Source organism: Lonchura striata, chromosome 20, assembly GCF_050655825.1.
Source record: "Lonchura striata isolate lonStrDom1 chromosome 20, ASM5065582v1, whole genome shotgun sequence".
In the NCBI taxonomy this organism is placed as follows: Eukaryota; Metazoa; Chordata; class Aves; order Passeriformes; family Estrildidae; genus Lonchura; species Lonchura striata.
In genome coordinates this window covers 9,224,277-9,251,592 of record NC_140722.1, presented here as the reverse complement: position 1 = coordinate 9,251,592, position 27,316 = coordinate 9,224,277, and the positions used below count along the sequence as shown (strand labels likewise).

The 27,316-nt window shown below is 55.1% G+C and overlaps 1 protein-coding gene and 1 long non-coding RNA gene across 2 annotated transcripts; one reads left to right on the top strand and one right to left on the bottom strand.

Moving 5' to 3' along the window:
- Positions 1-2,888: 2,888 nt before the first annotated feature.
- On the bottom strand, positions 2,889-26,732 carry LOC146765729 (uncharacterized). Its single transcript, XR_014949670.1, has 3 exons — positions 26,101-26,732; positions 8,806-25,991; positions 2,889-8,276 (listed from the first exon to the last, which is right to left on the bottom strand). It is a non-coding gene; the product is annotated as an uncharacterized LOC146765729 (long non-coding RNA).
- On the top strand, positions 14,451-18,227 carry SOX18 (SRY-box transcription factor 18). The gene is made up of 2 exons (XM_021527422.4): positions 14,451-14,853; positions 16,527-18,227. Exons 1-2 carry the CDS (start codon positions 14,451-14,453, stop codon positions 17,375-17,377), a joined length of 1,254 nt encoding a protein of 417 aa, XP_021383097.2. The 3' UTR covers positions 17,378-18,227.
- Positions 26,733-27,316: the final 584 nt, after the last annotated feature.

Genomic DNA, 27,316 nt, shown 5'->3' with positions numbered 1-27,316 from the left:
CTCTGCAGTGCAGACAGGCTGGGAGCTGCGGGGTTCAGCCTGGAGAAGAGAATGCTCCGGGCAGAGCTTTAAAGCCCCTTCCAGTGCCTAAAGGGGCTCCAAGAGAGATGGAGCGACTTTGGACAAGGGCCTGCAGTGACAGAGCGCGGGGGAACGGCTTCACACTGACTGAGGGCAGGGTTAGATGGGGTATTGGAAAGCAATTCTTCCCTGTGAGGGTGGTGTCAGCACTGGCACAGGGTGCCCTGAGAAGCTGCCCCTGGATCCCTGGAAGTTTCATGGATGGCGCTTGGAGCAGCCTGTGATAGTGGAAGGTGTCCCTGCCCATGGCAGGGGGTTGGAACAAGATGAGCTTTACAGGCTCCTTCCACCCCAAACCATTCTGTGGCTGCGACTGTTGTCCGTGGCTGTGCTGAGCCCTCGGAGCAGTGCTGGATAAACTGCTGGATAAATGCTCCCTGGATAAACTGAGGCTGTGCCCCTCATACGGCCTTGGGGACTGGACAGCAGTCAGCAGTGGCGAGAGGATGGGTTTTTTGGGGGGGCCGGGCTAGAGCCCCTGTAGATGGCACTCGCACACTGTGCGAGGGCAGCGCATCCCCCGGGAGATGCTGCCGAGCGCTGTCGCTCCCTCCAGCTGGTTCCTGGCAGAGGGAGAACTCCCATGCACAGCCCTCGCCAAGCGCCGATGTTTCAGAGAGGGCCCTGACTGTGCTGGTGGAGAGCGGCCGTGTCCTGCCCCGATGGAGCTGCAGATCATGTGGGAGCACAGGGATATGCTACGTGTGGCCTCAGGATGCACAGTCAGGTCTTGGGAACCAGAATTCCCAGTGCTCGTCTCCAACTGCACTCTGTCCTGGGGCAAGGCTGAGTCACTGAGGGCATAATCTCAGAATCACAGAATCCCAGCATTGGTAGGGCTCAAGGGCTTGGAGATCATCCAGCCGCCCTTCAAAGTCAGAGTCACCTAAACCAGGTGACACAGGAACTTGTCCAGATGAGTTTTGAATACCTCCAGAGAGAGAAGCATTGAACACATCAGTGCTAAAGCTCTGATGGGTGGCTGATCCCCAAATCTGTGCACTAGCAAGCTGCCTGCTTGCTGTTCTTTATAGCAATACTATGGAGATTTATAAAAATACCACGGAGCTCTGGGATACCCTTTAGCAAGAGCTGCACCCTGGATGTGTGAGACACATGGCAGTTCATCCCTAAAGCAGCAAAGGTGGTCCCAGACCAAAAGTGAGCACTGGACCCTCTCCCTAGCATGACACCTTGAAACTTCTTTGCTTGGCCGTGTGTTTGCGAACACAAGTTCCCTCCACCCCACAGTCTGGAGCCTGTGCAGCACCTGGAAATCCTCCAGCCCTTGGCAGGGTCTGGCTGTGGAGTCAGGAGGTGCCATTTTGGTGAGGCCCACCTCTGTTAGAGAGGAGGAAACAAGTCCCAACAAGGGGACCTTCTGGAAATGAGCAGCTGCCTGTCCCGTGTGTGGGGTCGGGTCACGCCGGTCCTTGGCGTCAGAGACACGCTCAAGCAGCACTGCTGCCACTGGGAGTGTGGCTTGTGCTGCTGCAACGCAGAGATGGTTCCTGACCACAAGTATGGCCGGGGACGTGTCTCAGATTCCAGAGCACACAGTCACTGATGCCAAGCACCATCACCCCGTCACTCCCTGCCTCGAGCAGGAGCCATCTCCCTGCCAGCGCTGGCCTCCTGCAGTGGCAACCAGCCTCACCCAGGGCCCACCACTGCCTGGCAGCAAGTCCCCAAGGGACAGAATGGCACGAAATCTTCACGCCTGCAGCTCTGTGTGCCTGCTGGGCATGTCCACTGCCCCTGTGTGCCCCTGGGCACGGGCCAGCTCTGCAGCCCAAGCCTGCCAGCTTGTGGCTCTGCTCTTCCCAAGGGTTAACAGGACACAACAGGCCAGGCGCTTGCAGGACAGGGAGGGTTTCTGGCTGACCTTGGCTGGGAAGCAGCGGTGGCGTCGCTCAGCCCTGCCCCCCAAGCGTGGAGCCGGTGGCCAGAGCTCTCCCCAAGCCTGGGTGGAGGTAGATCCAGAGGAAACTCCACCTCCGCGGGAGCTAACCTGCTATTGCAGGAATTCCCAGAGAAATTCCCGCTTGGGGTGATCTGTCAACGGATCCATGAACTTTCTTTTACCTCTTGTGAAAGCAGCTACTTGAATGTGCTAAAAACAGAGCAGGGGCGAGTCCGTCAGGGAGAGTCTGGGAGGGGGCTTTTGCTGACCCCTGCACACCAAGAGACTCCCTGAAAGTCTCCGTTGGTGGTGCCTCGCTGGCAGCTGCCCTTGGCAGGCAGATCTGGGAGAGCCAGGAGAAGTTTCCTGCAAAATAAAACCCCACAAAATCTCACCTGCTTTTTCCACTGGGCTACTGTATTTCCCATGCGACTCTCAGCAGATCTGAACGCAGCGAATGGGCTGGATCAAGTTGCTTCCACTATCCCCAGTAAGTTCAAGTCATTTGGAGATCAGCCATCAAACCCCACCCTTTCTCTGCTCCCAACCACCAGAGGCTTGGTCCACTTTTGGAAAAAGCAGAGATGAGAGGCACTCCTGGGCCTGCCTTGTCTATCCACCCACCATAAAACCCACAGGGAAGCTCTGTCCTGAGACACACCCTAACCTCAGGGGTGCTCAGATCTCCAGGACCTCAGCAGGTCACTGTTTGGAGGATTGGCTGTCCTGGGTGACACACTGGGCTCTGAGCTGGTAATGAGTGATCCTATCCAGACAGCAACAGACAATCAGTAGCTGGGAGACACTGAGGCAGAAGATGGGAGCAGCTGCCATAGGCTTTGCCAGAGCACCACTTATTTTGGGGAGGGGTTTTGATGTGCCTCCCCTCCTTTTCACCCTCAGCCTGGCTTGGCTGGAGGGCTCCTGATTAATCCTCTAACCATGTACTTGTGCCAGCCCTGGAATGGAGGCAGGGATCTGCCTTTTCTTCCCCTCCTTGCTGGAGCTGTCTGATGTCCTTAGCCTTAATCTCCTAGCCCTGGCACTGGGGACATTTGACCCTAGAGCAGTCAAATCCTCCATTCAAACACTTAGGAAACCTGGAGAATGTGGCATGAATGGTGACTTCCATTTCTGTTTATGGACCATCCTGCTTACTGTTCTGAGAAGCCAAGGGTCCTCTCCACACCTCCTCTTGTGGCACAGACCCTCCTAACACAACAGAAAGCATCATGGTTCCCAGGAGATATTTTAGATCCATCCATGCCATTCTGGAAGAGCAGCCCACAGGGGCTCCATGTCCTCCACTTCTTACATCCCCCCACTGCATCTGTCCTCGAGCTGCAGGTGAGGTGCCTGGGGACACTGCCATATGGACCTCCTGGGACAAGTCCTACACCAGGAAAAGCTGCAGGATTTAGCTACAGTGGGCAGCAGCTGCAAGGGGAACGTGGCCAGGACCACCCTGTGTGTTAGCCCAGCCTCTGCCACCCTGAGAAACGGGGAGCATGGAAGGGAGGATGCAGAGGAGATGATGGCTCCCATGGGCCCTGCTCATCGTGAGTGCCAGGGTGGAGTTTGGACCTCCAGCTTTGCAGATGCTCTTCTGAGACATTTTGGATTTTCCCTAAACCTCTTTCTCCTAACAATTTTAATTATACTGGCTGCTGTTCAAAACAATAATGACAGGGAGAGGAATAAATGCTAAGCAGCAGCCTGTCACGCTTCATGAGATACCCCTGGGGGACACTGGGCCAGACAAGCAGCCAGCCCAGAGACATGCCAGCCAAGGGGGTACAGGCTGCCACCCCACATCAGCCACCAGCAGTTTCTGGGGTCTAGGCTGGACTGTGTGAGCGTGAGACCTTGTGCAGGCATTCGGGTCTCCTTTCTCTCCCCCTCTCTGTCTCCTTTTATTCACCTCCATAAAACATAGGAAGTTCAAGCTATTCATTTTGCTATTTGTGTCTCCTTCCCCACGCCCCGGTTCCCTCCCTTGCCCCCTGCAGCCTCTCCTCTCACTGCTTGCCCAGCATCCTTGACCCTGAGAAGTCTGATGTGTATGCACTTCCCTTTTGGCCCATGGAAAGCACCACTCTGAACTGGTGCCTTGATAAGTCTGCTGTGGGAAGGCAGGGGCTCCTGGGCTCCCACACAGGGCTTTCCCATGTAGCATTTCCTATGCTGTCCCTGCTCACCCATGCGATCTGCAGATCTGGGCAGTGGGAAGCTCTCTGGATGGCAGTGCCCCTCCGTGGCAGCAGGTTTGACCTCCTCGGCATCTCGTGACTTGCTCTGTGTCAAAAGCCACAGTGGAGGCATCCTCCTGAGGGGGAGGAGGAGGAGGAGAAAAATGGTTGACTTCTCATGGGGTAACACGGCACCACTCAGTTCAGCCACAGCAAAGGATTGCAAAGGGCTCTAACACCCCAGCCCCTTCCTCTCAGTGCAAGCAGAGCTCTGATACTGTCTCCCCCAGCGTTTGGGATCAACGGGACCTGTGTCCTGTCAGCACAGCAGCCAGCATGCGGCAGAGCACACAGGATTTGGGTCAAGACCTCCGAGGGGCTGGAGACAGGGGCTGAGTGACAGAGAAGGAGGAAGGAGAGGCTCAGCGAGGAGGGCTGGGGCCTTTTCTCTGACATAAGCTCAGCAGCTCAGCCGTGGCTTGCCGGAGGGCAAAGGCAGCGCGTTCCCTCCTCACTGCCCGCATCGAGCAGAGCCAGGTCAGCGCGGCTGTGCCGTGCCCTCTGCTCCCCGCAGCGATGGCAGCACAGATAAGGACCTTGTCCCGCTTATCGCCCCATCAGCGGCTCTGCAGCGGCTCCGCTGCCCCAGCGCCGAGCGCCGAGCCCTGATCTCATCAGCGCGCCGCACACTTGCAGCTCGAACAATACCCAACACAATTCCCAGAAACGCACAGCCTCCTGCTAAAGCCTCCCTGGGGGAAAGCATGCCAGCCGGCCTGTCGGCACCAGCACAGCCATCGCTGCCAGCCGCTGGCAAACGCAGCCCGGCGGCCCCAGCGCGGAGGCACCTCTGCGAAAACACGGCTGTGCTGGGCGGCGTGGAGGGAGACGCCGAGCTCGAGTCCTTGGGGCCACCCATGAGCTCGCTGTCCTCAGCAAGTCCCTCTCCCTCTTGCTGTTGGTGACCAGGTGTCTTGCCCTGTCCCAGCCACCCCGTTTGAAGCCCCTGCCAGCTCTGAATGCCCACTCAGTTCACAAAGATGTTCCCCAGCTTAGGGAGGGAGGATACAAGCAGGGCCATGGACACTCCTCATCTCAGTGGGGACCTGCAGTCTGGAGAGGCTTTTCCACATCTTACAGCTTGCCTAAGTGTCTCAGTCTGACAGAGCCTTTCCTGTCACATTTGAGTAATTGCTGTTTCCACTTCCAGATGGAATATCTGGACACTGAAGCAGGCATGGCTGGATGCTCAAAGCAGGTATGTGCCTTGTCTGAGCTGAGCTGGAAGTGGGAGAAGGCCAGCAAGTGGCATGGCCATCCTTTCTCCAAGCACTTCTGAAGCTCACCAGCCTGTCTTCTCCTCACACAAGGCCAGATGTACCAGGGAAGCAGCACAGTACAGCAGCAGAGCTGTCACCTCCAGACCTCACAGTGATGCAGCAGGCACACCAAATCCCCCTGCAAAGGGTGCAACGCCAGCACCATCCCACATGAGCGAAGAGCAGCACCTGGGATGGCACAATGGCGTTCCCAGTGCAGGAGGATGAGCCTTGCAGTACCCCAAGTGAAGGAGGACCTGCCTCCCAGTGTCCCTGACACGAGGTGCATTGTTCATGAAACACACGGGGAAGTCCAAGGAGGACAGACTCGCTGGCTGCGTTGGGCTTCCTGCCTCCTGGCCCCGGCCGCCGCCTGACATCATCGCTCCCGGTGGGAATGGCCACCCTGGCCCCACTCGGTCCCTGACATTAGCCAACAACTTCCTGACCTCCTGTCCGGCTTTTCAGCCTCCCACGGCGCCCCATGGTGGGGAGGCTTTTGTGCCTGAGATTGTAGAAAGATGATAGATAGATAATAGATAGATGCTTGACTCCTGCCACCATGGCCCAACAGCTGGCAAACCTGCATCCTCTTCCTCACTACCATGGGCACAATAGACTGCCCATCACCTCACTGTCATCTGAGGGTATGGGATGGCATGGGAGTATGTGTTCTCCAAAAATACCCCATTCAGACTGACAGGGGCCAGGAAGGCTGAGGAGAAGGAATGTGGGGGCAAGCAACACAGGTGTTGGAAAGATGCCAGTGAAACACACAGGTGGCCTCTGTGTACCAGCCCTGTGGAGGCACCAACCTTCTCCCCATCATCCTCAAATCTGCCCAAGTGACAGCAGTGTCTGGATACAGTGTGTGCCACATCACCCATCCACCCTGCAAACACTGGCTTTTCCAAATAAACAGATTTTTTTAGTGAAAATGCAGAGAACTGTGCAAGCCTCGGGCTGTTGCTGCACAGCCTCTCTTGCCTTGCAGCTGTGAATTTTTCTCTGAGCGACTCCTCATGAGCAGAGCACAACCTTGGGCTGACGTGCTGCAAACCTGCCCTTGTGCAAACCCGCTGCCATCAGCACTTTGCTGCAGCTGCTTCCAGTGCTGCTCTAAGAGTTTTTCCTTGCAGCCTAAACCCCCACCTCTGGCTCCATCTTTCTGGCTCCAGCCCACTGGGGATGGAAGGTTTCTCCTTCCCGAATACAAATATAACTGTAATCTGCTAAAACCCTGCTGTTGATCCCGACTGCATCCTCCTGTCCTGAGCTTTCCTACAGTGCCTTTTATACCGGTAATAGCACCAGGCTCCTTCTCCCATCATTGTTGACTCGACAATGAAAACTGTTTGTATTATTGTGTCCCCGAAGCTTTGCCAATAGCACATGTGTCCCGAGCTGATAGCAACAGGCTTTGGCAAGGCTGCAGCTCCATCAGATAAGAGCCTTTAACCTTATTTCTCCAGCTCGAGCATTCCACGAAGGGCCATTCTGTCATGAGCCTTTCCTTATCCTTCCCCTGAGCTTGCAGATCCTCGAGCTCCGTGGGCCAAGGAGAGGGGTCGCTGGCAAAGGGCAGAGGTGGAGGTGTTCAGGGCAAGCAGCCTGGGAAACAGCCTCAGCTTGGGTGAGAGAAGAGCCCTGGGGGGAGATGGAAAGACAGAGCTGCTTTCCCAGGCAATTTAAGGGCCAAACGCACGGCCGTCCCTTGTCCCCTGCCTTCCTCAGGGACCCGCTCCACCCCGCCGTGCTCCACCTTGGCTCGGCTCCCGCACACAGCAGGAGCGAAGCGGAGGAGAAACGCTGGAGCCCGGAGGCCCTCGCACGCTCCCGGCTGGCCCGCGAACAAAGCCCTTCCCTTGGAGCCCTTCCCTGCCGCCTCCCTCCTGCCCCGGCCCCCTGCGCTCCGCCAGCCACGGGGATCCCCGGCATCGGCACAGCCCTGGGGGTCCGCAGCACCCTCCTCGTCCCACCCTGCATCCCTGTGCCAAACCCCTCCGTGACTGCTCCCCGCATCCCCGAGCTCCAGCTCTGCTGCTGGGGGATTTTCCGGGCTGCAGCACAAAGGATGCTCTGAAATCAGAAAGCAAACAAAATGATGCTGCCTGTGGCAAGCTTTAAAATCTCATTTTTAGGCCAATTTATGGGAGGGATGTCACAGTTCTTGGGGTTTTGAGCTGCAAATTGAGTACATCCCCTTTCCCTTCCCCTTAATGTCCCCAGTGCAGCAGCTAAAAGCAAAAGTTGTTCCTCTGCTGGCAAGGAGGGAATGCTCTTAGGTACTTCTCTTTATTCTTAGTGTTCTTATTGTAATAATAATTATTATCGTTGTTGTTGTTGTTGTTGTAATTATTATTATAATTCTCTCTGAGGATAGAAGCACTCTGTCAGAGATACATCCTGCCCTTTGCTGGGGAGACTGTTGTCTCTAAAGAGGCTGAGAAGAAGCTGGGTCACCCCATGCTCTGTACAGGCCTTCTGTGACTGGAGAAACTGAGGCATGGAGCCACAGCAGCATCTACCCACTCTGAGCCAAAATTCCTCTCTTCCACATGTGTTTCCCTGTCTGTGTGAGGTGAGGTTCCCTCAGCAACATCCTCGTTCTTTCTGCTGGGCAGCAAAAGCCTTGGTGAAGCACAGAGGTGGCTGTGAGATCCTGCGTGCAATGTGGTGGGCTGCAAGCTTTGGCAAAGGTTGTCACTTCCAGGGATGCTGCAAAGGGCTCCTCCTCCTCCAGGCCTGGTTGTGGTGATGTTCAGAAACCAGGCAGCCACCTTCCTGTGAGAAAAACCAGCCAGTGTTTGGAAACCCCGACAGAAAGCACTGGGCTGGGGGCTGTAGGGGAAGTGGAGAGAGAAGGGAGGGGAGAGGAAAGAGGGGGAAGGGAATAGGGGTGCATGGCACAGCCAGCAGCCATCTGCCATCTGCTGCTGCCTGTGGAGGTCGTGCCTCATGCTAAGTTAAACCATGTCAGGAGCCACAGCAGCTCTTGAGAACAGCAAACCTTTCCTAGATGGAGCTGTCCTGTGCTGCTGGATCAGCCATCCCAGCGAGAGAGAGGATGGGTGACCCCTCTGCTGCCAGCCAGGGGGCTCGATGCCCACAGTGGTGCCACCACCCACTGTCTCACATGGCTGCAGAGGTTGGGAACACACAGAGCACAGCCCTGTGAGAAGGGTGTATTCAAAGGGGAGACTGCACTTCTCTTGGGGATCACATCTTCTCCTGGGTGTCCCCAAGGCTTAATAGCTGTGGTTCTCATGGGCATGTGTGGCTGCAGGGTCACAGATGAGCAGCTCCAACCTACCTCCCAAAATAATCCAGGCTCAGAAATCTTTCTAATTGCAGTTTTCAATTCCTCAGCACCCAAAAGGAGGTCAGGCATCCCGAGGCAGCCAGCCTGGGCATGCAGAGGGAGCAGGATCCCAGTTCTTGGCTGCATCTCCTGCACAGACACCAGCAAGCAGCGTTTTCTGCCAACTGAAGCGATGGAAGCAGCGAATAACCCCGGCATGCCCAGGCTCTGCACAGCCCAACTGTCGGCCAGCTGCCTGTTCCTGGGAGGACGCAGTGCCACAGGCAGGGAGCATTTTCTTGCTATAATCAAGAAAAGAAATTGTGCGGATCGGAGCAGCTGAATGGCAGCCAAATCTGCTTCTCGGCGGCTTTTCTACACTCTGTATTCATGTATTTGGCATGAGTAGCTCTGCATTGAGGTAATTCATTAATGCTCAACCAAAAATGTGTTTATGGAAGTCTTGAAATAGTTGGTAGAAGTGTAAGACTTTCCTTCCTAAAAGCCTGGGCTCTCTCTGTGATGGGAACTGGGTATTAAAGCAACGAGTGCTGCTGCAATCAGCTGCCAGGGAAGCGACTGCAGGCGGTGTGTGCCCTGCACATTCTGGCTTGCTCTGATCTCCTTGTGCTGAAGCCTTTCCCAGGATTTAGTGTCCATAAGCACCATGGGTGGGATTTGCAACAGTTCTGCTCATGCCTGGGGTGTGGGGACCTCACCCCAGGTTTCACAGAGAGCGGCTTAGGGAGCAAACAGGATGATGTGCCTGGAAGTGCAGCACTCCGAGCTGATGGTAGGACCAGAGAGTTGCCTGTGCCAGAAGGAGCTGTAGCAGAGCAAAAGCAGGGGAAGGGGAGGCAGGACAGCCTTGGGGAGGCCCAAGGTCTCTGGCCATCACCCAGGAGGTGCAGTGGCCACACCCATGCAGAGCAAACTGCTTTTTTAGGGTAGCTGTGGGTTTCGCTGCTCGCACAATGGATATCGCTGTTGTCGTTCCAGTTATAATCCTGTATAAACAAGGCTGACCTCTGGTTATTGAAAAGAGCTGAAAATAAAGACAACTTTCTCTGCTTCCTCAGATGCAGAGTCTGATTGCCAGGCTTGGCCGGCACAGCCCACACCGTGCTCCCAGCTCAGCCCTGCAGCTGCGGGGGACCTGCGGCGTGGTTGGCAGCAGGGCAGAGCGGCAGTGAGCACCCAGGCAGAGAGCCACTGTGGTCCAGGACACCTTCCCACTGTCCCTGATGCCCTTCCATTGTCAGAGGGAGCTAGCAGCCAAAAAAAAGAGCACATGAGCAAAAAATAGCTGAGCTGGGCATTCCCTGGACTGGGAGTGGCACAACCGCCCACTTGGGTGGGAGTTTGCTCCCTGGATGGGGACACGGGGGATTTGTCACCCTTGTACAGGCACATGGCTGCAGCCAGGATGCTCCTGACACAGATGCTGAACTTCAGCTGCCTCACTCGACACTTTCCAGCTCCACCTGACCCACTGAACTATTTGTGCCTGAGGAAACCGGGCTGGAGCAAGGGAGGCTCCAGTGAACACAGCATTTCCCAGCGGATGACTTCAGCCTCCCAGCAGGGCTCACAGACAGCCCCAGCCCTGAGTCCTTTGCTCTGCAGGAAGTGCCTTTCTTTGGGAAGCCTTTGTTCCATCAAGGCTGGAGCAGCCCCAGCCCCAGGGGAGCCCATGGGACCAGGGGCACCTCTCAGGGCACTGGGGGAGCTGCCAGCCTGGGCCACGCTGCACAGGTCCCCCCAAACTGTGTGAGAAACAGCCCGTGGCCACCCCAAGGATCCCCATCTCCCTTGGCAGGTGTCATATCCATCCCACCTGGCTGCACTGCTCCTAGTGGCCTGATGATAGTTATTGACTATGATTAATAAAAAATCTCTTCCTGTGAAATATCTCATTCATCCCATTGGACACACAATGGCACCAGCCACACGCTGCTGGTAATTGCATGGTGATTAATCAATTAGTGGTGTGAGCACATCTAAAGGCAAGGCTGGTCTGTGTGAGCAAGGGAGGGCAGTGCTGGGCACCAGAGGAGGGTGCAGCACTTGCACCCAGGCCCAAGGACCCATCCTGCCCCTGCCCCTCCCCTGCACCCTCTGCAAAATGAGGATAAAAAGCAATTTTCCCACCACAGCTGGGAGCCTGGCTACTGCTGTGCCACAGGATCCTGCCAGCATCCACCTGCCACCTCTGCTATCCCTTCTTGATCCCTTCTTGCCATCCCCACCAGCCCCTCTTTGAGTCCTCAAATCCCTGATACCCCTTGGGATGATCCAGGTTGTGCCACATCTATTTTTAACTGGGTGGGAGCTCGGCATTGGACCTGGCTGGCAGAAATAATCGGGAACGGGGCGGGCTGGGGGCGGGGAGGGAAAATGCCTTTGTGCTGGGGAGCCGAGGCGGCTGTCCCGCCGTGCTTCCTCTGCTAGGTGTGGTGCTGGGCTGCGCGGGATGCTCGGAAGGGAAGCCAGGGGCCGGGGTGGGGTCAGCCAGCTGCCAGCTCAATAAAACTGGGGAGGGAGTGAAAAAAAATACACAACTCCAGAGACTGTGTGCTGAGCTGGGGTCCAACCTGCCTGATTCCAAGGCCAGCGAGGAGAGAATGGGGAGAGGTCACTCGGCTGGCACTCACCTGTCCTGGCTCCGCCCAGGGATGCCCAGAGCTTCTCCCTGCCCGCGGCTGCAGGTGCGGCTGGTGAGGAGCCAGGGGCTCAGCAGCACCCCACCTTCCAGCCCTGTGGGCAGCAGGGTGAAAGGAGGGCTTTATCACCCTGCCAGGAAAGCTGAGCCAGGCACAGACCCTGCAACTTCACCCCACACCTGGGTGAGGGGGCTTTCACTCCCTGGAGTGAAACTCTGTGGTGCCGGCTGTGGGGAGAGGGAGAAGAGCAAAATGGGGTGGCATTGTCCATGAAGGCACGCTCCTCCCAGGCTGGCCTGGGGATATTTTGAGTGCTTTGCACCCAGGCACTTCTGCATCCAGGCATTTTTGTGTGTTTTGTAATCAGCTCCATCCCCTCGCAGCTCTCCTTCCCCTCTCTCTGTGCTTTGCTTCCTCCAAAATCATTCCATACTTCATGGCTCTTTATCCCATTCCTCTCTATTTGCTTCCTTTTATGCAATTTTAATTTTTTCCCCTTTTTTTTATCTTAATGATTTCCTAATGATGCAGAACCAGCAAATGCACTGTAAGACCAGGTGTGCAGACCCAGTGCAAGGCTGGGTTTCATGTGAGCTTGAGGGTCGAAGTGTCTGGCTTTGCTCCATGGTCAGGAGCTCTCAAATGATCCCATTGTAGCAGGAACAGCAGCACCACCCTGATCTCTGCCCCCTGCAACAGGGAGAGCATCCTGAGCCCCTGGCCATCCATGTAGAAGAAGCCCAGGCCTGGAGTGGCTGAACAGAGTAAGTGTGCAGGACGAGTCTCTACCTCCCCTGGAGAGGGTTTGCCCCAGCTCTTAACATCATTACAGGGCTAAGAAAATCAGAGTTGCTCCCATTCCCACCCTGCTGCAGCTCATCCTCACCACATCCCATATGCCAGCTGGTGCCCCCAAATCCAACCCTGGCTCCAGGGCAGCTCTGAGCACACCTGGATGCCAATAATTCTGCCAGGGCTGTGGAGGAGACGACAGAGAGGATGTGATATAGGAAAGCACCACATGCTTGGTTGAAGCCTGGAAGAAGGGGGATGTCCCCACCAGCTGCCCAGGCTGACTGCCCCAAAGGCTGCTCACTTCACTCCACAGGCAGCCACAGGTCCCACTCTGAGAGTCCCCAGATCCCCCAGCACCCACCTTGCTTCTTCCAGAGCAGGGACAAAGAGCCAAAGCCTCCAGGGCTCTGCTCTGGATGGCAGCAGGCACTGCTTCTCCAGCAAAGCAGCGCTCCGGCTCCCTCTGGATGGGGGAGAGAGGAGAGGAGACTCCTTGCAGCTGTGTGGGCTCTCCTGTGGACTGGTGCTGATTTGCACTTTCAAAGTTTTAATAAGAAGCTCCAGAAATGTGAAGGAAATCTCACCCGAAACCTCTGTTGCTCCTGGTTGATGATTGAAGAATAAGTGAGACACGATTTTTTTTAAAGTTTTTTTTTTTTTTAAGAGGCCTTTGTTTTGTTTAGGGTTAACAGCAGATTGGCTTGTCCAAATCACTTCCAGACACACAGAAACCATGGCATGCAATACCCCACGGCTGTGAGAGGCTGGAGCTGGGCTCTTGCGCAACCCAGTGCCCCAAGTCTTCCTGAGGCTGAGGTTCACATTTCAGGCTGGGGTCTAGGGCATGTCCACAGCCAGAGAGGGCCCGGGGGCAGGTACCCGGAGCTGGGACATCTCTTCCAAGTCAGCCCCATTGCCCCGGGCACTTCAGGGGGCAGGCACAGAGCACCAGCTAATCTCATTTATTGCAAATGGGTCCCGCAGAACTCGTAACTCGCAGCGCTAAGGGCAGGAAGAACCTTCAGACCACCTAGCCTGAGCCTTGGCACTGCAAATCCCTGCTGGATGGCGGCCAAGCCAGCGGAACAGTGACCTGGTGGCACGGGATGTGCTGCTTTGCTGTGGCTGCCGATGGCAGCGTGCTGTGGGTACCCAGCCATGCCCAAGGCATGCAGCGATGGCACAGCCGTGCCAGCCCCAGCAGCCCCGGGTTTAGCCACGATCACCTGGCTGATAGTGAACCCCCCATTCCTCAACAATCCCTAGAAAACACACTGCTTTCCCTGGAAACGGCACGTAAACTCAAGGAGCCGTTCCTTTGCCTGACACTGAAATTCCCACAGAAAATCGACGAGGAGAGAGGGCTCACCCCTGCCTTCACCCCAGGGCTGCTCCCAGCCCCGGATGGGGAATGCTGGCCAAAACACACAAACGGAGTCAGTCGTAAGAAAAATAAACGCCAAGACCTGAACATCCCTGTGCTGCTGCAAACAGCCTGGCAGGCAAAGCTGAACGCTTCCCTGCCTCAGCACCGCGGGTGGTGGGGGGCGAGGGCAGGGCACAGGGAGCAGAAAAGAGGCTTGCAAAGAGAAAAAAAAAAATACATAAAGAATACATAGACAGGAAAGAGAAAGAAAAGAAAGGAAAGAGAAAGAAAAAAATTAAGGAAAGAAAAGCAAGAAAGCAAGCAAGAAAGAGAGAAAAATTAAACAACCCTTCTCCCTGGACAGAAGGGAACGGGGCAGCAGCTTGTACACCGGTCCCAGCTCGGCCCTCCCCGGGTGGCTCTTCCTGCTGGTGCCTGGGGACGCCCCCCTTCCCTCCTCCTCCTCCCCCTCATCTCCTCCTTCTCCTCCTCCCCCTCATCTCCTCCTCCTCTCCCTCTCCTCCTCCTCCTCCTCCCCTCGCCCCGCTGATTGGTCCAGCCCGGCTATATTTTGCCCCTTCCAACCCAGCATCATCCCAAAAGTTTTTTTTGGGGGGAAAGGGGGGAAAAAAACAAAAAAAGATACGAGGAAAAAAAAAAAAAAGAAAAGAAACCAAAACAAACGCAGACGAGCCCGAGTCCCCCGAAGGCAGGCGAGGGAAGCGAGCTGCGGGCGGCTGCTCGGCGGTGCTGGACCCGGCGGGACGCGGCAGGAATCCCGATTCTCTCTCCGGCACCCGGTCGGGTCGGACACAAAGTGCTGTCCAGCTGGAATGAATATATCTGAGTCTAACTACTGCCGAGAGGAGATATCGCAACCCCGGGGCGACTGTTCATGGGTCACCGCCGCCGTGCCGGCCGCTGAGCCCGGGCTCGCCTTCCCGCGCCCCCCGGGAGCCGCCTCCCCCGCCAGCCGCACGCCCAGCCCCGAGCCCGGCTTCGCCTTCGGCCCCGGCCCCGGCGGCGCGGCCCCCGGCGCGGCCCCCAGCCGCACGCCCAGCCCCGAGCCGGGCTATGGATACAGCCCCCCGGCCGGCCGCCCCGAGGGCAAGGCCGCCGAGGACTCCCGCATCCGCCGGCCCATGAACGCCTTCATGGTCTGGGCGAAGGATGAGCGCAAGCGGCTGGCGCAGCAGAACCCCGACCTGCACAACGCCGTGCTCAGCAAGATGCTGGGTGAGCGGGAGAGGAGCGGGAGGAGGGCTGGGGGCGCGGGGATGCGGGGTGCGGGGCTGGGGATGCGGGAGTGTGGAGCTAGGGATGCGGGGATGCTGCGTTACGGGGCTGGGGATGCGGAGGTGCGGGCTGCAAGAGTACAGGGCTGTGGGATGCGGGCTTACAGAGCTAGGGGACATGGGGATGTGGGGCTGGAGATCCAGGCTGCAAGACTACAGGGCTGTGGGATGCGGGCTTACAGAGCTAGGGGACGTGGGGATGTGGGGCTGGAGATCCAGGCTGCAAGAGTACAGGGCTGTGGGATGGGGAGGATATCGAGCGGAGGAGACAGGGATGTGGGAGTAAGGGCTGGGAAAACAGTAATACAGAGGTACAGGTCTGGGGATGTGGGCTGTGAGAGTGCAGGGCTGCAGGATTTGGGGATACAGAGCTCAGGATGTTGGGGTACAGGGCTGGGGGTGTTGGGATAGGCGGGTTTGGTTCTGATAGTCCAAGGCAGTGGGATGCAGGGCTACAGAGCTGGAGATGTGAACTGCTGAGGTACGGGGATTCAGGGCTGGGTGTGTGGGATGAAGCGGTACAGGGATTTGGGATGTGTGCTGAGGGTCCAGGGCTATGGGATGCAGACTGCACAGATACAACTCAGCAGGCTGTAGGATGCAAGGATATGGGGCTCTGCTAGCCAAGCTCCAAGGGTACAGGACTGCGGGATGCAGACTGCAAGAATATGGGAGTGCAGGAGCTGGGGTACAAGGATGGGGAGCTGTGGGATACAGAGCTGGGGGATGCAGGGCTATGGACTGCAAGGTTAGAGAGCTGCGGAACACAAGCTTTAGGAATGTGGGATGAAGGGCTACCAGTTGCAGGTTGCAAGGATGCAGGGCTGCAGGGATGTGAACTCTAAGGATGCAGGACTCTTGGATCAATGGCTGTGGGATGTGGTGTTACGGGATGTGGGAATATTGGGCTGTGGAATGTAAGGATGTGAAATACAGAGCCAGAGCTGCATGTACACAAGATGCAGGGAAACAGGGCTGTGGGATGCAGAGATACAGGGCTGAGGGGTACACAGCTGCAGGGATGCAGGATATGGGAATACAGGCTGCAGGATGCGGGATGCACGACTATAGGATGCGGGATGTGGGAACACGGGAAGCAGGATATGGGTAAATGGAGCTGCAGGATGCGGGACTACGGGAAGCAGGATATGGCCAGACAGAGCAGCAGGATGCAGAGACACGGGGCTGCAGGGTGTGGGGATGTGGGATTCAGGATATGGTGCTGTGCGTTTTTGGGACGGGTGGTTTGGTCTGCAGAGGTGCAGGCTACGGATGCGGGATGCAGGGAAGCAGGGACTGTAGTCTGTACAGTGGGCAGTGGGAGGCAGAATCCCCAGCCCTGGCAGAGGGATTCCCGTTCCATGTAGCCCCATTCTCCCACAGCACTGAAGTGCTGGGCACTGCTGGAGCCTTCTTCTGGGACAAGGGAATAGACTGGCTTGGGAACCCATACCCCAGCCCTTCCTGCTGCCAGCAGTGAGACCTTGCTCAGGTGCCAAGCTCTGGTCTGCAGGAGCCCTTCACCGCTGGGCTGCCTCTCCCTGAGTGCCCCTGTGCCCTGGCCAGTGCCAGGTGGCTGAGCCACTCTCACAGAGCTTCTCTTTCCTCTTCCAGGCCAGTCGTGGAAAGCGCTGAGCGCCAGTGATAAGCGTCCCTTCGTGGAAGAGGCAGAGCGACTGCGCATCCAGCATCTCCAGGATCACCCCAACTACAAATACCGCCCAAGGAGAAAGAAGCAAGCCAAGAAAATCAAGAGGATGGAACCCAATATCCTCCTGCATAACCTTTCCCAGCCTTGCAGTGACAACTTCAGCATGAGTCACCATGGCGGCAGCCAGCCGGGCCACCCCCAGCCTCCCCCACTTAACCACTTCAGAGAACTCCACTCCATGGGGTCGGATATTGAAAACTATGGCTTGCCAACTCCTGAGATGTCTCCCTTGGATGTCTTGGAACAGACCGAGCCGGCGTTTTTCCCTCCGCACATGCAGGATGACTGCAACATGATGCCCTTTCGCGGCTACCACCACCATCACCAGATGGAGTTTCCCCAGGAGAAGTGCATGGGGCGGGACGTGGCCGTGCCCTACACACAGACCCCCTCACACTTGGCCGACGCCATGAGGACTCCCCATCCCTCCAGCCTTTACTACAACCAGATGTGCTCAGGAACTCAGAACGGGCTTTCCGCCCACCTGGGCCAGCTGTCGCCCCCGCCTGAAGCCCACCACATGGAGAGCGTGGATCACTTGAACCAAACCGAGCTCTGGACAGACGTTGACCGCAATGAGTTTGACCAGTATTTGAACATGAGCAGGACTCGTCCCGAAGCCTCGGGCCTCCCTTACCATGTCTCCCTGTCCAAAGTGACTCCTAGAAGCATCTCCTGCGAGGAGAGCAGTTTGATATCCGCCCTGTCCGATGCCAGCAGTGCTGTTTACTATAGCCCCTGCATCACCGGTTAGGTTGACCCCACCATCCAATGCGTGCACCAGGAGAGCCCCGACTCTCCTCTAAAAACAAAAAGCCATCCTCCTTTAACCACGAGCTCCATCATATTTAGAGTATCTCATTAAATGCATCGCTTTCTTGTTCGTTCTTTTTTATTTTGATTTTTTTTTTAATTTTTTTTAGAGACAGACCATGCTGAACTCACTGATATACCGTATAACTATATAACACAGATAGACGCCTTTCCCCGCCGTGCTCCCCGCTCCAGCCCTCGGCAGGGCACATCTCCAGCTCCCGCCAGCTCCAAGGGGCATTTTCAAGCCAATTCCAGTGAATCCTGCCTGAAATAATCACACCAGGATGAGCCAAAGTGTGACCTGTCCCCAGTATTTAACCCAAGGACAGGTGAACTTTTAGGGGGAAAAAGCTTTTAGAAAGACTTTGCCGGGGCTGTTAAAGAGTCGGCGCCCATTAGGGGTGGGCTTTAGGACAGTTTTTACTGTATTCTCAGCAATATATTTTAATTGGGCAACAAAACTATATTTTTACTAAGCATTTTTATATATAAAATGGTATTTAATGTCTTTTGGGGTTTTTTTTATTAGACTTTTTAAAGAGAAATCAAGGGATATCCATGAGATCTAAAGCATTTATGTAGCAAAGCTGGATTTAAAGAAAAAAAAAAAGGAAGGGGGGAAAAAAGGAGATATTTTGTGAAAAGGGAATGCTAATGTAAATATTGAGGAACAACTGACTGGAATTTTGTACAAAAGAAAAATATGACTGCAAACACTTTTATTGTCTAGAACTGTATGGAGAGCAAACTGTTTTATTCTGGTTAATTATTAAAACATCTTCATATAATTGTTCCCATCTTGTGTGCTTGTTGTGTGAACACATATTTTCCGCAAATACATGTTGTCCCAACCATTTCCAGATTTTTGTATCCGTTGATTAATGTTTTGACAACCTGGCAAATGTATTAATTTCCAAGCTGCCGCCCGCCCGCCCCGTCAGCCGCCTCGGGCTCCGTGAGCGCGGCTCTGCTCGGCTCGGCACGGGACAGTGGCCTGGGATGGGATGGGATGGGATGGGATGGGATGGGATGGGATGGGATGGGATGAGATGGGATGGGATGGGATGGGATTCTGGTGGCAGCCCCATAACACCGCGCCATGCTGCCCAGAGATGCTCCCAACAGGAAAAGCAGCTGTTCTCTGATTAAAATATAATAAAATATGTGATATCCTCCTCCGAAACGAGCCTTGGTGTGGTCATTGTTTTGGCAGGCTGGCAGCGCACCGATGCGTGGTCCCCATGGCTCATGGCTCACCCTGTTTTCCCATGAAATGCCCCAAAAATAGAGCCAGACTGTTCCAATGCTTTCTCTACAATCCTCAGAGCTGGAGGAAAACTCCATGTACCAGAGCCTTTCCTCCTCCTGGCCTTCATTGGCTGCTCCCTGGCTCCAGCAGTGGCGGATCTTGCCGAGCCATCACCGTGCCCAGCCAGATCCTGCTCGGAGCTGCTGGTGCTTTGCTGGAGCTTCGTCCCCCTCCTGTGAATCACTGTATGATTTACAGGGAGCTTTTTTCTTCAATTTGAAAAGGAGAAACAACAATCTGTTGCTTAAAACCCAGTGGCATCCGTTCCTTGAACGCCGAGTGATTTAAACCAGGCTGATATCGCCAAAAAAGGCTGTTTAAAAAAAAAAATTTAAAAATTGAATAGAAGAAGAAGTTTTTGTTGTTGTTGTTGGCAAAGAATTGCCTTTTAGGGGAAATGGATATTTAACAAATGACATTAATTTTCAAGCTTCTCCTAAATTAAATTCACATTAGTGTTAACAGGACTCAATCCTGACTCACTTTTTTTTTGTTGTTGTTGAATGTGAAGCGCTAATAAACGGGACCACTCCGGGGGCTGGCGACGCGTTCCCATGGAACGCCACAAAGGCGCTTCATTGTCTTTCCATATACAGTATGTAAAAAGGGGGAATACATGGAAAAATGACCTCACTACCTACACGGGAGGGCTGGCGGGCGCCCGGCGGGTGCCAGAACCCGCGCTGCAGCAAACAAACACAACACCAAATGAGAAGCATCCTGTGCCGCCGCCGATGACTATGAAAGGAAGCAGCCGGCTATGGGCTCCATCCCGCTCCGCTCCCCAAAGCGGCCTGGGAGGAAGGAGATGAGGGAGGGGGGAGAAGAAGAAAGCCCTGAGTTATTTTCCAGCCTCCAGCTTCCAGGTACCTTCCAGGCATGGATGCGCTCACTTCCTGCTGTTCAAAGCGGTGGTGGGCAGGCCGGTCCTCACCCAGCTGCCCCGCCGTGCCGGGGAGAGCCGCTGTCCATCACATCGTGGAGCAAACGTGAAGTCACTTTTCTGCAGCAGAAATTGCCTCCTTTCCCCGTGGTTCAGGCTGTGCCAGCTCACCATGGTTTTTCAATTGAAGGAGGGTCAATTTAGATTAGATATGAGAAGTTGTTAGAATGAGGGTGGTGATGCACTGGCACAGGTTCCTGGAGAAGCTGCTCATGCCCCATTCCTGGAAGTGTCCAGGGCCAGGTTGGATTGAGCTTGGAACAACCTGGTCTAGTGCAAGATGTCCCTGCCCATGGCAGAGGGTTAGAACTTCATGACTCTTAAGGATCTTTCCAGCCCAAACCATGCTGTGATTCATGCCCCAGGATGCTGCTGTGGGGCTACAGCAGGTATGAAAGCTGCAATGGATGGTCATTGTCATCCATAACTGCACCAAGGATGCACCAGGTTGAAACCACAGCCATTGTAAAAGCCCCACCTCGCTGGCCAGCCCTACCCCAGGTCACAGGGAAACAAAAGAGAAGGGAGAGAGGAAAAAAAACCTCCACCTCTCCACAGTCGCTGCTGCAGCCTCATGGTTTAGCCATGGCCAGGGCAGGATTTGTCCGCCTCCAAATGCAGGGTTTGGTGAGACTGGTGGCAGAGGGGCTGATCTGGCTCCATCAGGAGGGCAGAGGGCTCAGATGAACTTAGAAGAGGTGCTGGGTCCTTGGGAAGGTGTGGGTTCCTTGATGGGCTTTAACCACACCACTTATTTTACATATTCTTTCTATAATTTTATGTCTTGTTTAATATCTTAATATATTAGTTCTATGTTTATCTGTTTATCTGCATCTATATTTATTCTTTTTATACGCTGGGATTTATTTTATATTTTTGTATATTTGTTTTTTTCAATATTTTTAATATGTTACTTTTATATATTTTTAACATATATATATTATTTTTATCTTTCCCCTGCTCCTGTCCCCGTACAGCTGCTCTGGGGTCAGGAAACCATCCCCCAGTGTTTTCTTTCGCTGCATGCCAATGGCTCAGGTGTGACGTGGGACTGGAAATAGCTGGAGCTGACATAGTTTGAGGATGATTTCACTGCCGTTATGGCTCAGGCTGGGGCTGTTACTGCACAGCCCCTTCCGATTTTTATGACTTAATCTCTCCAAAGCTCAAGGCCGGATGGTTTTGGGCTGGGGAGGAGGAGTGAGGGGCTTTTAGCAGGTCGTTACAGCAGGAATATGGAGAAGGTACTTGACAGGTAAATGGAAAACCTGACAGCCCATCCTGCCGGCTTTCCCAGGATGCAGGGAGAGGGGGAGGCGATGCCAGGTCCTACCTGGGCTTTTTGGGCAGGTGACATCTGCTTTGTGTCCCCTGGGGGTGCAGGGCAGTGGATTCTACCTGTGTGCAGCTGTGCGTGTGTCCCAACACATCCGTGTGCAAACCTGCACGTGTGCAAGCATTGGTGTGCATCAGTGTGAACGGGTGTGCAAGCACCTGCTGTACCTGCACCACTGCACGCATCCATGCTCACATCCACCCCTGTATGCATTATCCACGTGTGCAGGCATCTGTGTGTGTGTGTGTGTGTGTGTGTGTGTGTGTGTGTGTGTGTGTGTACATCCCTGGATATCCGTGCGTCTGCATCTGGGTGGGTTGTGTTTGTGCATGGGTGTGCACCTCTGCACGTGTGTGCTGCTCCTTTTTGTGCATCTTTTTTGTTGTCCCTTTGCATGTCTGAGCCTGCACGTGCATCCAGGTGTTCCTCTGTGTGTATCCACGCGTGCATCTCTCCGTGGCTATGTCTGTGCACAGCTGTAGGTGCATCTATGTGTGTGTGTGCATCTCCATGTATGCAGCCCTCCATGTGCCTGTGTGTTTGTCCATGTCCGTGTGTCCATGTGCGTATCCATGTGCACACATCCGTGTGTGTGTGTGTGTGTGTGTGTTCTGCTGGAGGTTCACAGATCAGCTTTATAGACGTTCTGGATTTTTTACAGCGTTACGGAGTGCTCGATGACATCACCCACCCAAATATTAAAACCTCATGTGCCAGCCAGCCCAGCCCGGCAGCGTTCAGCTCCGGGCTCGCTGTTCCCAAGGCTGAGGCTGTGGCACAGCCGGGGGCAAAGGGGATGTACAGGGTGGCAAGCAACAGCTCCAGGGCAGCCCCAGGCATCCCAGGCCAGAGCTCACCGTCGGGGTGGGAACACTGACACAACAGCCCTGGTGAAGTCATCCTGGCTGGGATGAACAGGGAATTAGAGCCTCTTGATCCCTGTATTTTGTGTGTTCAGCGTGGGGGCATCTCTGGGAAAAGGAGCATGCTGCTGATGCTGGTTCCTCACTGTGGTACCAGGCAGCTGCTTTAGACCAAGTGATGGGATTTATATTTTTCCCCCTCTTTCAGGAAAAAAAAAATTATCAAAACCAAACCTGTTTGTGGGAAACAGCTCCAAAACATTTCCTGACTCGAGAAAAAGTGCATTGGAAAAAGAAAGTTTTCAGGTTTTTTTAGACAGGAGGCAAAACCTTTAGAGAGGTAACAGCATTCTGTGGTGGGAGGTTAACCAAAGAGAAAAGGTTGAAATGCAAAGAAAGGTTTCAAATGTTCCCAGAACAGCCTTTCCTGGCCAAGCAGAAGCAAAGTTCCCAAGCCTTCCCCAACTTTCTTCTTTGCAGCTCAGTTTGGGAAAGGAAATGTTTGGAAATCTCAGTGCTCCTTGCAGACAGGAAAGGCCCCGTTTCCTCTGCCATGCCCAGAGCTGCCGGGCAGCAGGAACACTCGGATGAGGCTGGGTGCCCGCCCCAGCTCTGCTCCTGGCAGCAGGAATACTCTGCAGGCAGGGGAGGGCAGCTGCCTGCAGGGAACAGGAGTTGGGGTGTCATAAAAATTATAGGTTTTGCAAAAGAAAATAAAAGAAGCCAGCAAGGAGTCCTTACTGTGCCCCAGGAAATCTGTGCAGCCTGAAATGCTTCAGCACTTTTATTGCTGTGAAGTTCAGCCTCTACATCCCTCGTGGAGCTTTGGTTGTCCCACCCAGCTCCCAGCGTTGCCCCCACCAGCCCTCACATTCCTTCCCCTGACTTAGGGCTACCACAAGCCCCCAGACCCTCAGCCCCCAGCCCCCCACCAACATCTGCTCACCCAGCACTGTGCTGGGGTCTCCATGAGGAGGACAGGCCCCTGTGAAGGAGATAAGTTTGGGCTTCATTGTGTGAACCATGAGGGACTTCAGGGACCCCTCCTCACTGGCTCTGAGCCGGCTGAGCCCCACAGCCTCTGTCAGAACCACTTTGTGCTTCTCTTCTGAGGTGATTCAGCAATGCTGTGAGGTTCCAGGAGGCCAAAGGGTCATGGAAGGGTTGGGAGTGTTCTCCAGAGGTCATCTAGTCCAATCCAATCCAACACAACACAACCCAACACGAGCCACACAGCATGACCTAACCCAACCCACCCAATCCACCTAATGCAATACAGCCAAACCCAGCCCAGGCCAGCACAACCCAACCTAACCCAGACAAGCCAATCCAACCCAACCAAACCATGCTAACCAATCTCAATCCAATGTAACCTATCCCAAGGACCCAATCAACCTATCCCAACATAACCCAACGCAACCCAACCAACCCAACTGAGCCTACCTAACTCAACCAACCCAACTGAGCCTACCTAACCCAATTGCAACCCAACCAATCCAACTGAGTCTACCTAACCCAATGCAACCCAACCAGCCTAACTCAACTTCCTATGCAAATTCTAAAGCAAGTCTCCCCATCGCCTCCCGCACAGCCAAGCTCCACCCTGCTGGGATGTTGCAGCGGTTTTGGTGGGAGCCTCTCCCTCCTCCTGTGCTCGGCAGCCCAGGGAGGTTGATCCCTTCAGGGAACTGAATCACGTCCCCCCCACCATCGTGGGAGCGTCACAGAGCGTCTGAAGCTCGTCAGGAGAGTCAGGCCAGGCCGCGCGGGGCCGTTCTGGGAAGCCATCCAGCCATCCGCTGGAGAGAGGAGTCTGCCTAAAAATGCCTCTGCTGGCTCCTCTCCACACTCCGACCGTCCCATATGGAACAAATGTACATTTTCCATCAATTGTTTGTATTTTGCATTTAAAGAAAGAAGGGGGAGGGAAAGAAAAGCCAGCAAGCAAGCGGGCTATACATATACGCAAAGCGTCGGTGACAGCAGATAGGCCCCATCGCGGAGAGGGAGAAACACTGGCCGGCGTTCAAGAGACTCAAACGTATGGTATGAAACAATAAATTTTAAGTGTGTTTTGACATATTTGGTGGTCTCTGCCTCATGCTTAATGAGCATTGGTCCACGTTGCGGGGGAACTGCACAGCTAGGGTGGTTGGCAGGCTGTGCCGGGCGGGAGGTCGGTGGCCAGCGAGGCCGGAGGCAGGCATTGAGGAGGTCCTGGCATGTGTGTCCCAAAGGAACGGGGCACGGGGATGTGACACCGTGGACTGCACTGGCATGCTCGGAGGAAGGGGTGCTGTGGGTAGAGCAGTGCCTCATGGGGACAAGCGGTGATGCCAACTTGCAGGAAGGATCATCAAGAGGTAGAATTGGGTTAAATTTGGTCAGGAGGGGACACACAACATGGTGGAGACGTCTCAGAGCAGCATCCCTCACCTCTGCATGGCTTGGGCAACCTGTGGTCCCATCTCCAGGCTGGGTTCCAGGCAGGCAGAGCTGCTTTGCCTGCAGGAGGACCATGGGCTCCCACATCCCATCACCAGAGCGAGAAAGCCCGAAGGGATGGGCAAAGCAGCAGGACAAGGGAGTGCAGCTCTCCCGCATCCCGCGCCTCTGTGCCAGGCTGCCCGGCTCCCCCCGTCTGGCAGGGCTTGATCAGAAAGATGGACATGAAAGTGGAGCTTGGCTCTGGTTTCTCTCTCATTCAGAACATTCAAAAACTATTAACTGTGGTGGGGGTAAGCAGGCAGCTGGTTTTAATATCGTGCTCTTCCAATTGTGTTGGGGTTTTTTTTCCTTGCTTTTCGCGAGCACTTTAAGTGACATGGTTACATGTATTTGATTAAAAAGCTGTAATTCAACGAGTGCATTTTCTTGTACTGTACAAAATGGCTTAAAGACACAGGATTTATTTACGGTGGTCTCCCAGTTTTCCAGCTCTGCCAAAAGACAAGATGACAGTGAATTCACAGGAGGGAGGACAGATAGCAGCAGAGGGGGACATGCAATCTCTCCTGGCTTTCCCACTGCGGGGAACACGACTGGGTCATTTCCTCTGCTGTAAGGTCAGCCCGCTGCCACCAGCCTGGTCCTTGGGGCCATCCACTGGTCCCAAAAGCACAAGTTCCTTTTGGTGTCCCCGGGACTGGGTCTTAGCATACAGGAGCTGGCAGAGGGGACAGCTAGGTTTGTCCAAACTGGCCCCTATCCCGCCTGCAGCAAGATGCTGCAGGACACAACTGGAGGCAGGAGGGGGAGATTTTTTCTAACCATGCCCATCCCCTGCCCGTGTGGAGATGCTGCCAGCACTGAGGAGCTCGTCCCAATCCAGCGGCTCTATTTCCTAAGGAGGAAAAAGCCTTTATGAGATCCCAGCAAGGAGCCTTGGCCTGAAGCTGCCGAGAGCCCTGGATCATCTCCTGTTAACCCCAGCATCTCCCATGGCACAGCCACAGACTGGAGCCATGCTTGCCCACACCTTTTTGGTTTCTCTGCTTCCAAAGTGATGAATTTCAACCCAAAAAGACAGGCATGTAGATGAATAAAGAGCATGGGGCTGCTCTGCAACCCCTCAAGCACCAAAATTGCCATATCTCCCCACTCTGCTGGCCACCAGGGGCTGTGGCACTCCATCACATCCCTGGGCTTTTTGCATTCCTCTGGCCTGGAAAGGAGGTGTGTGCCTGTGCGTGTGCGTGCAATGCTGACCCCACAAACCCACTCCACCCAGCACAGCTTCACCTTTCTCACCCAGATGTATAATAAAAACTTGTAATAAAAATAAATCCAGAAATGCTTGCACCTCACCTGCCTCAGAGTCCCTGATGTGCATCCCTGGGGACATGGACACCGACCCCAGCATCACTCAGGACCACCCTGGGAAATCCTGGCCTCCCCCATCCCTGCCTGGGGGGCCGGAGCCTGCCTGGCTGCTGGCCATGCCGAGCCGAGCCGTGTCTCTTCCTCAGCTCGCTCCTGCCCAGGGATCACCTGCAGTTCAGTTGATTTATGAACGGAGAATTTTTCGAGCTCTGTTTCCTTTTCATTGTTGTTTCAGTTGTTGCGCTCGCTTCCGCCTGCCTTTGAATAACTCTTGCCACGCTGTGAGCGGTGAGAAAGGCACCGAGTAAACACTCACACTCAGCCCAGGAGCATGGGGCAGGAGCCCCAAAAACAGGGGGACACAGGGCTGCCCACTGGGTGGTCCTACCTGCAGCAGGAGGTTGCTGAGCTCCGATGAGCAGAGATCCAAAATGGACCTCTCTTGTCTCAAAGCTGTAGTTTGGGATGGGATAGCCACGTCCTAACCTCCTGCCCTGTGACACTGCTCCTGGGAGGTGGCAGCCCCGTGGGAATGCTGCTGTCCCATGCTGTGGCTGGGGAGGAGAGGGTTGTGGTGGGTGGTTTGACTGGAGGGACCCTAAAACGCGATTTGTGGGGGGCGATTCATTGCCCCATAGAGGACAGGGTCCCCCCCACCCAGGGCTGTGCCCCACCCAGCTTCGTTCCTGTCCTCATGCCCAGCTGAAGCAGAGGCTCCCACTGCGGTACAGAGACGATGCTCTCTAGGGAGCTTGGGTTGATTTACAGCAAAGCTCTTGAAAAAAAAAAAAAAAAAAAAAAAAAAAAAAAGAAAGAAAAAAAGAAATCAGGAAAGGAAAAGAAAGAAACCCCATCCGCAATCTCAGCTCAGCCCAGGACCCACGTCCCCGCTGCTGCCACCTGCCATCCGCCTTCCCCATCCCGGGCCAGCGAGGAGCCCCCATCGCGGGCGATGGGCAGCCGCCCGTGCCGACCCGCGCCCATTGTCCTGCCCTTCCTCCCCGCGCCCCTCGCCCCCCGCCGCCGCCCCGGGGCCGGGGGGAAAACAGGAAGCGCTCCCCAGCACGCTGCTGCGGAAATGAGACAAGCGGGCTGGAGCGGCGGCGAGGACGGCGGGAGGAAGCGGACGGGATATTTGGAACTGACGGCGAATTCTTGGGCTTATCTCTGCGCCGCAGAGGCCCAGGAGTCCTTACAAAACAGCGCCCAGCTGGAGCGAGGCCCGAGGCTGGGGACGCGTCCCCGTCCCCAGCGCCGCTCCCGGTGCCCGGCTCGGCGGCGGGATGCTGGTGGCAGGGAGGGGACACGCGTCCAGTGTGGTGGGTGGCACCTGCGTCCCATCAGGATCACGGAAGGGACCTGATGCCCCGCTGCAGTGTGGCCATGGGCAGCCCCCGGGTGGCCAGGTTGGATGTCCCATCCTTACGCAGGAATTTGGGGATGAGGGCGCTCCCCAGCATCCCTAAATTAGCCTGTCTAAAAATCCAGCTGTTTTATGAGCCCCCAGCTTCGAGCTCCCCCTTTCCCATGGGAAACCATTCCCTGTCCTGCCTACAGTCTGCACTGGGACACTTTTAGCCCATCACCTTCCCTTCCATCCCTGC

Excerpts from the sequence above, each read along its gene's own strand:
- SOX18 (XM_021527422.4), top strand. The coding sequence starts at position 14,451 with ATGAATATATCTGAGTCTAACTACTGCCGAGAGGAGATATCGCAACCC. Across the intron at positions 14,854-16,526 it reads CGTGCTCAGCAAGATGCTGG|GCCAGTCGTGGAAAGCGCTG; the intron begins GTGAGCGGGAGA and ends TTCCTCTTCCAG.